Below are 13,914 nucleotides of genomic sequence, written 5' to 3'. Positions count from 1 at the left end.
ATTTGTTCATCTGTGCATCATCCATCCACCCATCCATCTAGCAATCCATCCACCTGTAAATTTATTTAGACTTCCATCACCCATTCATCCATCCATCCATTTATCCATGTTCATCCATTTGTCCATCTGTCTATCATCCATTCATCCATCTAGCAATCCATCTACCTGTAAGTTTATTTAACCCTCCATCACCTATTCATCCATCCATCGTTTCATGTTCATCCATTTGTCCATCTATCCATCATCCATATGTCCAGCTATTCGACCATCTATCTATCTATCCATCCATCCGTTTATCCATTTGTCTATCCATCCATCCATTGATCCATCTAGCCATCATTTGTCCAACTGTCCATCATCTATCTAGCCATCAGCCAGTTGTCCATTTGTTCATCATCCATCAATCCATCCATCCATCTATCCACCTGTAAGTCCATTTATCATTTCATCACATTCATCCATCCATCTATCCATCTGTTCATCCATCCATACATCCATCAATCCATCCATACATACCAAGCATTCATCATTATAGCTATCATCCATTTGTCCAACTGTCTATCATCCATCTAGCCATCAGCCAGTTGTCCATTTGTTTATCCATCCATCCATCCAACCTTCGATCAATAGGTCAATTTTTCATTCCATCACCTATTCATCCCTCTGTCTAATCATATGTTCATCCATTTGTCCATTTATCTAGCCATCATTCATCCATCCATCTGTCCATCATCCATCTATCCATTCATCCACTTATCCATCCATCTATTTATCTGTTTAATCATTTGTCCATCTATCCATCCATCCATCATCTATTTGTACATCTGTCCATCATCCATCCCTCCATGCATCCATCCATCCATCCATCCATCCATACATACATACATACATACATGCATGCATCAATCTAGCCATCATCCATTTGTCCAGCTGTCCATCATCCAACCATCTATCCATCAAGCCATCATGTGTTTGTCCATCTGTCCATCATCCATTCATCCATCAATAGGTCAATTTGTCATTCCAGCACCCATTCATCCATCTATCTATTCATCTGTTCATCCATTTGTCCATCCATCTAGCTATCATCCATTCATTCATCATCCATTCTTCCACTCATCCATCCATTTTTCTGTTTATCCATTTGTCCATCCATCCATCTAGCAATCACCTATTTGTACATCTGTCCATCATCCATCCCTCCATGCATCCATCCATCTATCCATCCATCCACCTGTAAGTGCATTTATCTTTCCATCACCCATTCATCATCCTTTTGTTAACAGTCCATCAATCCATGTGTCCACCCATCTATCTGGCTGTTATTCATCTGTCCATCATCCATCTGTCCATCCAGCCATTAGTCCATCCATCCACCTTTCCATTTATCCATTTACCCATCCATTTATCTGTCCATCCATTCCTCCATCTATCTAGGTGTTATCCATCCATCCATCATCCATCTGTCTATCCAGCCATCAACCCATCCATCCTTCTATCTAGCAATCATCCATCTGTCCATCTATCCATCATTCATCCAACAAATCTGTACAAGTAAAGAAAGTATTGGAAGTGCTCATTGCAGGTCACCTGATTCTCTTCTTTTAATTGCACAAAGTGCACTCAGCAGTGCCATGTTTCTGGATATGAGCCCAGTTGTAATGCAGTTCTCCTCCATTTTATCATAATTCAGTGAATCACTTGCTGCCATTACCACAACCAAATCTGCATAAGTATCCTTTTCATATTTAAAAATAAGTTTACCACTTGCTTTAAGAAGGGAGTAGCAGCAGTAATGTACACTGCACCAGGCAAAGAGCCCTGAAGGCTGTGAATCTAATTCATTCAATAACATGCCTTATTTGCATATAAAGAAGGACAATGGCTTAATTGAAATGTGTACAGCACAGCACTAAACTAGTGCATACAGCAGCTGGTTAAGTTTGACAGGGAGTGGCTTGTGAAATATTGCACCATCTAAAGTGCTGCAATCGCCTAAAGAAAACAACACTTGCTAGTGTGTGCACTGATGCTGGGCGCCGTGTGACACTCATGTAGTTTGGAGGCTGCTGATAAAAGTTTTGGTGGTTGTTAAGCAAAAGTACAGAGAACGAAATCATGTGGGCGGATTTTGAAAACTTTGAAAGAAAGCAGATGAATCACCAGAACCTAATCATGACCTGTAGATGTCTGTTAGATACGGTTTGTTTAAGGATTGGGTTATTTTGAAAAATGACTCAATAGCACAAAGCAGATTTTGACAGATGTGAACAGTCACCAATTAATTTGTTGATATAAAACCATTGTATCGGCGATGCAGTGGCACAGTAGGTAGTGCTGTCACCTCACAGCAAAAAAGTTGCTGGGTTGCTGGTTCGAACCTCGGCTCAGTTGGTGTTTCTGTCCACCGGTTAACCCCACAGTCCAAAAATATGCGGTTTAGGTGAACTGGGTTGGCTAAATTTTCCGTAGTTAATGAGTTTGTGTGTTTGTGTGAATGTTTCCCAGAGATGAGTTGCGGCTGAAAGGGCATCCGCTCTGTAAAAATGTGCTGGATAAGTTGGTGGTTCATTCCGCTGTGGCAACCCCAGATTAATACAGAGACTAAGCTGACAAGAAAATGAATGAATGAATAAAACCATTGTTTTTTCCCTTTTAAACTCATTTAGTGACAATGCATATCCACTCTACTTTTACTTGCTAATGCAAATTCAAATCTAAACTGTTTACTTCTAAATGAGCCTGTTTTTAGTTCCCTGTGAGCTTGCCATGGTAAATAATCTACAATTTACCCTATTCATAGACAATGTACAAAATTTCAGGATTATTTATATAATTATAATAATAATAATTAGTAGTAGTAGTAGTAGTAGTATTGTTCTGTTTGTTATATGTTACATTGTTTTGAAAACATAGCAAATTAATTAATTCATTTAAAACATAGCAAATTAAAAGGTCAAATAGTTTGCTTTGGTTCAGTTTACTTAGATTTTGGTGCAGTGAAAAACTTAATATTTTAAAATTAACTATAAAGGCCTGTGAGTATTTACTAAAGAGTAATTTTGACAGTGAACCATATGTATATGTAGGAGTTTCTCTTTCATTTAACTTGGTTTACTAAAGTTTTAACTATGATTTTAATGGTATTTGTGCCATCTTCCAACACCCCAAAAATAATATCCTGACCCAATTTTGTGTTGTGAAGATTACCAATACCTGATTATCATTGCTACTGCTTGTTTATGGTCCTATTTCCTGGTAAATTGCATCGGTCATTATGGAAATGACCTGACTGCATCTGTGTTCTTTAATAGAATCACCAACACAACTCTCTACACCCATCTGCACCTTTATGGGATTGCGCTCCTACACTAATTTGCCCTGCTTAGTAAATCTGGCGAAAACTATTGCAAAACATATTATTACTTTCATACAAATATAACATGTATCTTCTATTTACACTGTGTGCAAATGGCACCTTCAGTCTTTTAGACTTGCAATAAAAAGATAATGCTGTGAACAGAAATTATATTTTTCATTCAAAAACACATAATTTATTAATCAAATAGTTTGATATTTCTGTTTTAAGAGATATTGAACGTGTTCTGTCCTACAGTAACCTCAAATCGGCTCCTTCAGCGGTGTGACTCTCTATGGCGTTTGTTATATTAAACACATGGTGACACGTTGGCATTCCTGCACTAATAAGGGGATGACCACAAAAGACTGCACTCATTTATAATTTTACTGTTGATGTAAATAATATTATGTTTGAGCAAGTGTAAAATAAAATACAATTATACAGCTAGTTTTAAGCTACAAGTTGATACAAACACCTATTGTGAATAAAACATCTTTCTAGTAAAATAGGTGGTCTTGATTTGCTAGTTTTAAATGGCTAAATTACTATTTTTCTGCAGCCATAGAATCCATCTTCTGTTATATGAACCATATAATGGTATGAACCTTTATAGGAGTGGTAAAATTTACATTTAAATGATCTATTATTTCAATTATTAACATTATTTAGGAAATAGATTAGAGCAAATTATTGATTAACTTCATTTAAGGGAACACCATCCCTTAAACCCCAATCTTGTTTTGATGTCCTTCAGGGGGATCAAGTGTTAATTAGGGTGAGTCAGACTCCCCCAAACTCCCATGTAATTCGAAACGCACCCTGGTTTCAGCTCAACTCAATATCGTTTGCCCACATAATTATTTTATGTTATAAGAAGTTCACTTGTTTCTACTTTCTATCAAATGGTTACTTGGTGAAAGCTTTGCATTCAGTGAGCTAATAAAATACTTTAAATCTAATCCATATTTTGATCAGTTTTACATATTTGCTGATTTGCTTATTTAGGAAGTTAGCTGTGTAATAAATGCCATATTAAAAATGGAAAGTAAATGGAATCTAGATCTAGCTGGCTTTTATAACAAAATGATTCCTGATAACCCTATCATGGTATCTTCTGCAATAGCAACATTGAGATTTAATTGGTATTGTATATTTAAAGGTGCAGTATGTGATTGTCTTCAGAAACATTTTTTTGTTGTGCTGGTTGAAAGTCTCTCCACTGGTAATGATTAATAAATGAAAGTAAATGATCTAAATGTATTTATATGTATTTTTTTATTCTGGGTAAGGCATAAGACAAAAAATTATTATCCAATTAAATATTGTTGGGCTGATAATTCCGATAATTCTGATAAGTAGCCCAAACTGTCTGTCAGCAAATTTAGATCTGAACAACTGCGGACCCTTTCACAGAGATCCGCTTATGCATGGATTCACGTGAGCGACAGCCCTGAAAACAAATGCTAAATCAAAACTTTTTAAAATCCTGAATCAATATTGGAGTTACTTTTGCATGCTGGACAGTGGACACTATGGAAGACACTATGGCCAAAGTATTTCTTTTAGACAGTTAATGTTATGTTTTAAAACAATTTCAGTCACACAAAACTCATGTAGATTGTGTTGTTTTACGAATAGGTTATATGCAGAGAAGTGTTGTTCAGCCACTGAAATCTTCCGCTGAAAGATTGATGTGACTATTTTCAGTTTCATTGAGGACCTCTTACATCTATATTGTAAATTTTATTCATTTTACCAACAAAACATAAGTTAATAGCACTATTCCACCTAGCCTGCTTTACTGAGGTGAAGTTGGTTGTATATTCACATTGGCTAATTTTTGAACAATGACAGCCTGTGACACACTCCCGATATTGTTTACCATGCTACTTTGAATATTCTGAAATAGCAACTAAATATGGGTTAGTAATAGGTGCTAGATATGATACAGTTTTTTGCTGGGAATTGTAGTATTATAAAGTACTATAAAGTTTTCTAACTAGTGAATGATATGATCTAGTGGGTCTCTGTCATCTTTAATGTGGGCGTTTGCGGAGGGATTGTATTTGAAAGATATTATGTTGACCGGTTAGCATTTAGGCAGACCACCTTTAAATATAGTGGATGGGCAATTTTACTAGTACACCCAAATAGTTTTTGTTTGTTTGCTTTAATACTGTAGAATATGACATTTTTTAACATTAAAAACAACTTTACTAAAACAACCAAAACATATTTGACTATTATAATGTTTATAATTTAACTATTAAAGGGTTTTCATGGTTATTGTATACATTAAGAAAATAATCAGTTCCTCGTGTTAATTTTTTAATGATATGCACTCATACATTCTCATATACATAAATAGCCTCTACAGATATTGGGAGAAGTGTGGAATGACGCCCTAGCTAGACTGCTGGCTGTGTGATGCGACAAAACCCCATGCTCCCATTATAATCACTGTCAGCACTGTAAGTGTGGCAGCAGAGGGTCCACTGCTCACTTTCACACTGCTGTTTTAGCTCACAGTGAGCTTTCTGTAATCACGATGAGATCTCAACTCCTGCAAAAACTCTCGTTATAATAAACGAAGCTGTTTTGTTGCATCACTTGCTTGAGGTGTAGATGGCCAGCAAATATTCAGCAATCACAGAACCCTTACTAGCTGAGCTCTATTAATGAGTCTTCCACATAATCTTGAATTTCAGAATTACACACAAACACGTCATTTGTTCTAAATATTTCTAAATATGCAAATTATATAAGTCATAAGCCAATTAACGATTACACACAAACAAATATTTTACTATCTGCTTTTAAAAATTAGGGTCAGTATGAACTTGTTCATTAGAAACAAATAAAAATTAACATAGAAAACATACAAAACCATGTTTACATAATAAATTATATTTAACAACCTTCAATATGGAAAAATGTATACTGGTGGCAAACCAGTGACACGGGCTACAGTGTATTTCAGTATGTTTCAACATACAGTATATTGTTTTTAATGGCTACCATTTTATAATTTAATAACTTTATTTTTTCATCTACGTTTTTTGTTCAAAACAGTAAAATTAAAAGGTTGTATGGCTCATTTATATGCAATTTTATCTGTCTTTTTCTGAATATACCTTTTAATGATATATGCTTAGTATTTTTGGAAGCAAACTTTAAATATACTTATTTATACAGTGCTAAGTGTCAATAAGTACACCCCATTTTGGAAATTAATATTTTATATAAATTTTATCAAATCTCATTGAATATAAGTAATATATTTCGCTAATTTGAACAAAACAGATTTACTAAACAGACATATTTATTAAAATTAAAATAATATTTTAGTCAGCAAACATCTTTAGAAATAGAAAAAATAATACATCTAAATTCATGCAAAATATTACAACAAAAATATGAAATTCAAAATTTCAACAAAATTTAATATATTTGATTTGATTCTAACTTTTGATTTTTGCTTATTATTTTAAATTTTTTTCCTAACATAAATTTGGACTACAAATTTTTGAACCATTATTGTTAACTATTTTCTTAAATTAGCTAAATTAGCTTCAGGTCTGGCTGCAGTGCCTTATTAATCTACTGTATATGCATTATGTATAATGCATATGAATATTTTCTTAAAGAAAATATTAATTTAAATGACAGATTTATGAGGGGTGTTCTCATAAATGCTTAGCATGTATGAAATGTTTGTCAGATAACAGTTAACATTTATAAATGTCTCTAGCAGCAAGCTATATAAAATAAATTGTACATTTGTTCATTCATTCGTTTTCCTTTAGCTTAGTCTCTTATTTGTCAGGGGTCGACACAGCGAATAAACCACCAACTATTCCAGCATATGTTTTATGCAGCGGATACCCTTCCTGCCACAACCCAGTACTGGGAAAAACCTATACACACTCATTCACACACACTCATACATTACTGCCAAATTTGTAAATTAAATTCACTTACACTGCATGTGCTTGAACTGTGGGGAAAACCGGAGCACCCGGAGGAAATCCACGTAAACGGGAGGAACATGCAAACTCCACACAGAAAGCCGGGACTTAAACCAACAACTTACTTGCTGTACGGCGACAGTGCTAACCCTAAATTGCACATTTTATAAGTAATATCCAGTTTTGTGCACAGAATGATTGTTTTTGCCACAGCTCAGTTCAATGTATGTTTACTTGTAAAGCTTTCACAATAATTATACTTCCAAAGAAGAAAAGTTATGTGTTATTATATTAACAGCAGTAATCTGAGTATATACAATATATGATACATATAGGCAATATGTATCCTTTTTTTAATCTATGTTTTGCCTGTATATGTTTTTGTAGCCATTGACTTGCTTTTTATGAACCACAGGGCACCACATATTCAGTTAATAATCGTCTTAAATGCTCTACTGTAGGGAAAAAAAAATTATCTACATCTTTAATTGCCTGAGGCGAGTAAATTAACAGCAAATATTCACAGCAAATCACCATATTAGAATGATTTCTGAAGTATAACGTGACACTGAAGACTGGATTAATGATGCCGAAAATTCAGCTTAGCCATTACAGGAATATATTGCATTTTAAGACATATTCTACCACGTATAATTAGCATGTTTCATATAATCACAAATTCATTTCTTACTGATTTTTACTTTATCTTGATTAAATGGATGCAACTCTGAGTAGTAGTAGTAAAGTGTATGTTAATGCAAATCCTTCCTCCCACTACTAGAACTAGAAACACCAACCAGTTTTCACAGAGCCAGCGAAGAGATCCTCATCACATCCTGGGCATGACCCTCTAACCTGTCTTTAATCAGCCAGACATGCAAGTACAAGAACATAAAAACCTCTTGCCATTATAGCGACTTCTTCCCCAAGGCCATCCGCCTCCTCATCAGCCTCAGGCACATTATTATACAGCACATGATCAAACTGATCCGGCAGCGTTTCATCAGAGGACATACAAATCTATACGAATTTTAAGTTGAATGTTTTGATACGGTTTTAATAGTTAAAAAATAAAGAACCCCCACTGATGGCTAGTGTTTCAGTTGTGTTTTTGTCACAGCAACACAAAGAGAGTTCACAGAAGTCTCGGCTATGTGCAAGGCACATGTCGCAGGTTATGCCGATCATTTGATGTAGAAGTCAAATTCACACTTTAAGTATGTAAGTGTCAAGGAGACCAGCTAATACATTTTTGGGGTGAACAAATAGCATATTTAGATCATAACTAAAGTCAAGGTCAGAAAGAATTAAAAAAAATACCTGCATAGATATATGGATATAAAGTTGAAGTCAGAATTATTTGCCCCTCTTTCAATTTTTTTTCTTTTTTAAATATTTCCCAAATGATGTTTAACAGTGCAAGGAAGCATGTCTGATCATATTTTTTTCTTCTGGAGAAAGTCTTATTTGTTTTATTTCGAGTAGAATAAAAATCTGTTTTGAATTTTTTAAGAATCATTTTAAGGTCAAAATTTTTAGCCCCTTTACGCTATTTTGGTTTTGATAGTCTACAGAACAAACCATCATTATACAATAGCTTGTCAAATTACCCTAACCTGCCTAGATAGCATAATTAACCTAGTTAAGCCTTTAAATGTCACTTTAAGCTGTATAGAAGTGTCTTGAAAAATGTCTAGTCAAATATTATTTACAGTCACCATGGCAAAAAATTAATCAGTTTTTAGAAATGAGTTATTAAAACTATAATGTATGTATAATGTATATAATGTATTAAACAGAAATTGGGGAAAAATAAACAGGGAGGCTAATAATTCTGACTTCAATTGTATATGCAAATTACATATGCATGCAAGTTCATATTTCGATTTCATGTATATGAAATTAGATATGCAAAAAATATATAAAGATTTTGGCATATTTGTTCAACCTTTGTTTAAATGCAGTAGATATAATTAAGTTCATATAAAACACGTACAAAATATATCAAATTAAAGTTAACATATTTGAACATTTTTGCACATACTTGTAATTCCAATGACTGAAAAAATACTAAAATCCAAAAAATGAATTTATATGTCATATACAGTTGAATTCAGAATTATTAGCCCCCCTGAATTATTAGCACCCCTGTTTATTTTTTCCCCAATGTCTGTTTAACTGAGTGAAGATTTTTTCAACACATTTCTAAACATAATAGTTTTAATAACTCATTTCCAATAACTGATTTATTTTATCTTTGCCATAATGACAATACATAATATTTTACTAGATATTTTTCAAGACTCTTCTATACAGCTTAGAGCTACATCTAAAAACTTAACTAGGTTAATTAGGGTAACTATGCAGGTTAGGGTAATTAGGCAAGTTATTGTATAACGATGGTTGATTCAGTAGACTATCAGGGAAAAATATAGCTTAAAGGGGCTAATAATTTTAACCTTAAAATGGCTTTTAAAAATTAAAAACTGCTTTTATTCTAGCTGAAATAAAACAAATAAGATTTTTTTCAGAAGAAAAAATATTATCAGACATACTGTGAAAATGTCCTTGCTATGTTAAACATCATTTGGGAAGTATTTTAAAAAAGAATATAAAAATCAAAGAGGGGCTAATAATTCTGACTTCAACTGTATGTAATTGCCATATATCAGAGTTGGGAACAGGGTCCAATGCATATCTACAGTATTCGTCTAGTTTCAAATGAACCATGCCTGCCTGACACCTCAACAAACTTGTTATAGTTGGCACTGCTTTAGCAGCACATTATAATTCCAAATTCAATATTTTAATTGATGATTCGTTGTTTGAGGACTTTTCATTCCTGGCAAGGAATTTCAATAGCGATAATAACAAACTTGCTTTTTCTGAGAGCCTCTTTTGAAATGACTCACCCTTGACTGTTTTTTCTACAGTCCTTCACCTCTTCTGTATTGAGGTGTCTAGAAGTATCATCTGAAGTTGTACTTTTGACACAGCTACTTGTTCTGAGCACTTTGTACATGTGGACTGGCCACTGACCTCAGAAGAGTCCATTTATTGGTCTTTTTTATGGATAGAGTTCACTAGCTACATGTACAAACATTCAAAGCATCTCTCATCTTTCTGGCTACCTGCTGAAGTTAGACTTGACACCTAGCTCTATATTTTTTTCATTTACTTTGTCTGTTGCAAAACAGAATATACCCTGTGTGGTGGCACAGAGAGGAATTTGATAAAACGAATAGATATGACAACTATATATAGATTCGTCAGTTAAAAGAGGGTGACTGATTAAAACATCTTTTTTTGTGTACAACTTATTTGGTCAGCACTGAGGTCCTGTATGCCAGTGTTTACACTCATTTTAACTGAACTGCACTAATAGACTAATCATATCATTTGTGCAATTGAGTTTACTTAAGTTTTTTTATTATTATTATGAGCAAATAACCTTTAGTAATATCTCTATGAATCAACAAGTTGCACAGAATTAGTTTAACCCTTTATAGAGCACTCATTGAATCACTTATTGGAAAAACCCTGGAGTGGCACTCGGGTTATTACAAGACTTTTAACCTTTCATGATTTAAAAAAGATATGCGTATATGTATATATATGTTATCAATGTCACTGAAGTTATCATAAAGGATTCTTTGCCCAACAAATGGTTTGAAACTATGTTCTTTTGATTCATATTTTTATGGTAACCATGATGCAATTTTCAGCATATATCGATCAATAATAGTAACCCAGGCTTATTATTGATACATACCCCTGTATACATTTCTGGAGATTGTGAAATACATCCCAGGAGGTTCGTTTTTCTGTAGTGTTTTTTTTTTTTTTTGTAAATCCACCAGAGGACACTGTGTAAACTTTTAAGATATAAAACTTGTCTCGCGAGTGCCATTCACACCTACTGTTCTCCTGTGAATCCACCAGAGGTGTCGACTGACTGACCGACCGATCCGTCCACCCACCCCCTTCCCTAAACCTAACCAATAGTCTTTTCAAAACCACAGATTGACCTGACCACCGCTTTTCCTAAACCCAACCGACAGTGTTTTTAAAGGCAATCTAGAAAAAGAAAAGCCCTCGTGGCCACATGATTTATACCACATTTTCGTATCGTATCATGCCCTGTTATTTAGTTGTTTATTTATGTTTTAAATTTTGTTTTATCTGCTTTTTTTTTTCTTCACCGGACTTGAACCCGTCGTCGCGATCAACTTCTCTTTGCATCTCAAGTTCTCCAAAGTACATGGCAAGCTACTGGGTAAACTGGTAACAATGTAACGGCCGTTAACATGGAGGTAAGCGTCAGTTGGTAGCACAAAAAGAAACCGCAGAAGTCGGCAGCATCACACCGCCTCGTAGCGTTCTTTTTAAAGACAAAATGCAGCCATACGTAGCAGAAGTGTATACAAGGGTACGTACTTACAATGAGCCTGTGTTGCAACCATAAGAGTTGACAACAAACAAACAAACAAACAAAAACAACAAACACTTGGAATATAATTGCTTTGTTTAAATGTCTTTAAATTATCTTTAAATTAAAAATTAAAAATATTTTAAAACTAATTAATAAACTTTGATGTTTTTACCAGACTTTTATTAACAATAATAATAATAATAATAATAATAATAATAATAATAATAATAATAATAATAATAATAATAATAATGATAATGATAATGATAATAATAATAATAATAATAATAATAATAATTATTATTATTATTATAATATTGTAATCACTGTCAACATTTCTGCAGACACCCCTGCTCTAGAAACTCTCAAGGCTCTGCACTGCATATGAGAACACTTGTATGGAAGGACACTTACAGGATGCAAAGCCAGGACTGCTGGTACTGGATCCCCGTGGCTGTGGCCGTCACACACTGCAGCGTCTCTGACAATAGATGCACTGTGAGGGGGCAAGGCAAAAGGGTTAGTCGTGACAGAGCGATCACTACACGCAACAGGTGACCATGCATGAAAACACAAACCAAACAACTAATTCAAGTCAACTACAATCTGGATGCCACTTCAAGAGTACAGTAATGTAACACCAAGATCAAGTTAACTGACTTTTACTGAACACGGTGACACAAAAACTCTCAAACACAAGGATGCGAAATGATGGAGCGACTAATAATTAAATCAAGTCCGCACATCTCCACGAAAAGGCTAATGAATATCAAGGTAAAACAGAAGCAGAGGCTCACCAGAGGACAATACACATCACTGCAGCCAGCGTGAGTGACAATGAAGACCTTTCCAAGAACACCACCAAATGTTTAATTCAAATTAATCAATCTCTGAGCTTGTGTGTGGGTATGCTTGTATGTGTGTGTGTGTCCTTCGGCTCGTGTAGGTGTGAGCTGTCTAGCATATTAAGGCAAGACACTGCAGGCAAAAACACATTTTATCATCTGCACCTGTCAACTTTGAAATTTTAGGCTTTTTAGATTTTTATTAAAACTTCATTAGTCTGATAAAAAGAAAGATTTTTTCTTCAAAATGAGTTTTGTTTAGTCAGAAATTTCCAATTACATACACTAAACTTGACAGATTCATGTTCACATAGAATTATCCTACAGCATATACAAGTAAAAAGTAAGTAATTGACAATTTTCACAAGACTGTTACACACGTTTACCCGTCATCATATTTTTAAATCCTTGAAAGTTTTTAATATTTACAGTAGATCTTTTTTTTAAATGTATGAACATTTAAATGTTTTTATGTATGTATTATATCATCTGTTATATCATTACCACTTAGGCGAGGTGTTTCTAATGCAGCGTTTATGGGGCAGGACAGTAAATTTGATTTTATTCTCTCCTTTGGCTGCCGTCATCACACATTTTTTTCCTTCTTCTGAAAGTCTTGATAACCCTATCAAGAAGTTTTTTTTTTTTATTTCAGCAAAAAGGATTGAAAAAAAAAATTTTATTATACTCTCCAGTTCAGTGCACTCTAAGTTTGATGAATGCCTTCTGCTACTGAGAAACTCGTAAATGTGAAAGGGGTCTTTGTGTATTATATAGCGCATATATTTTGTATAGCCATACACCTAAACCGCTTCACAATCATGAGGGGGGTCTCCCCACTCCATCACCAGTGTGCAGCATCTACTTGGATGATGCGACGGCAGCCACAGGACAACGGGGCTAGTGTGCTCACCACACACCAGCTATAGAAGGAGTGGATAGACAGTAATACAGCCAATTCATTGGTTGGGGATAATTGGAAGGCCATGATAGGTAAAAGCTGATGGAAGGAATTTAGGTTACATGGAATTTTTAATGACCACAGTGAGTCAAGTCCTTGGTTTAACGTTTCATCCGAAAGACGGTTCTCACTGATAATATAGTGTCCCCTTCACTTCAATGTGGCATGACTCAGACAGACCACAGATTGAGTAACTTTTCTCTTGTGGTCTCCCATGCAGGTACTAACCAGGCTCAGCCCTGACAAGCTTTAATGAGTAACCGGTCTTGTGCTGCAGGATGATATGGCTTTGGCTTTAATTTAAACATAACATTTTAGAAAACAATCACTAAAATCATTTAGCCATT

General features: G+C 34.5%; 1 protein-coding gene and 1 long non-coding RNA gene across 29 annotated transcripts in view; one reads left to right on the top strand and one right to left on the bottom strand.

The window, feature by feature from the left end:
* The window catches only part of LOC147834145 (uncharacterized), a 762,525-nt gene that overhangs the window by 7,014 nt on the left and 741,597 nt on the right, over window positions 1-13,914 (top strand). The gene's annotated exons all lie outside the window — the stretch shown is intronic.
* slc4a11 (solute carrier family 4 member 11) overlaps window positions 1-13,914 on the bottom strand; it is a 176,470-nt gene that overhangs the window by 68,350 nt on the left and 94,206 nt on the right. For all 28 annotated transcript variants that reach the window (XR_015505182.1, XR_015505183.1, XR_015505186.1 and 25 more), the window contains one exon: window positions 12,176-12,257. Coding sequence is in view for 16 of the 28 variants with exons in the window: in XM_087278027.1 (XP_087134153.1) it covers window positions 12,176-12,257 (82 nt within the window). In the remaining 12 variants the exon portion in view is untranslated. The remainder of the gene's footprint in view (window positions 1-12,175; window positions 12,258-13,914) is intronic.

Source organism: Danio rerio, chromosome 13 (assembly GCF_052040795.2).
Source record: "Danio rerio strain M-AB ecotype USA chromosome 13, GRCz13ab, whole genome shotgun sequence".
Taxonomy (NCBI): Eukaryota; Metazoa; Chordata; class Actinopteri; order Cypriniformes; family Danionidae; genus Danio; species Danio rerio.
The sequence above is the reverse complement of the archived record's forward strand: the minus strand, read 5'-3'. Positions and strand labels throughout refer to the sequence as shown.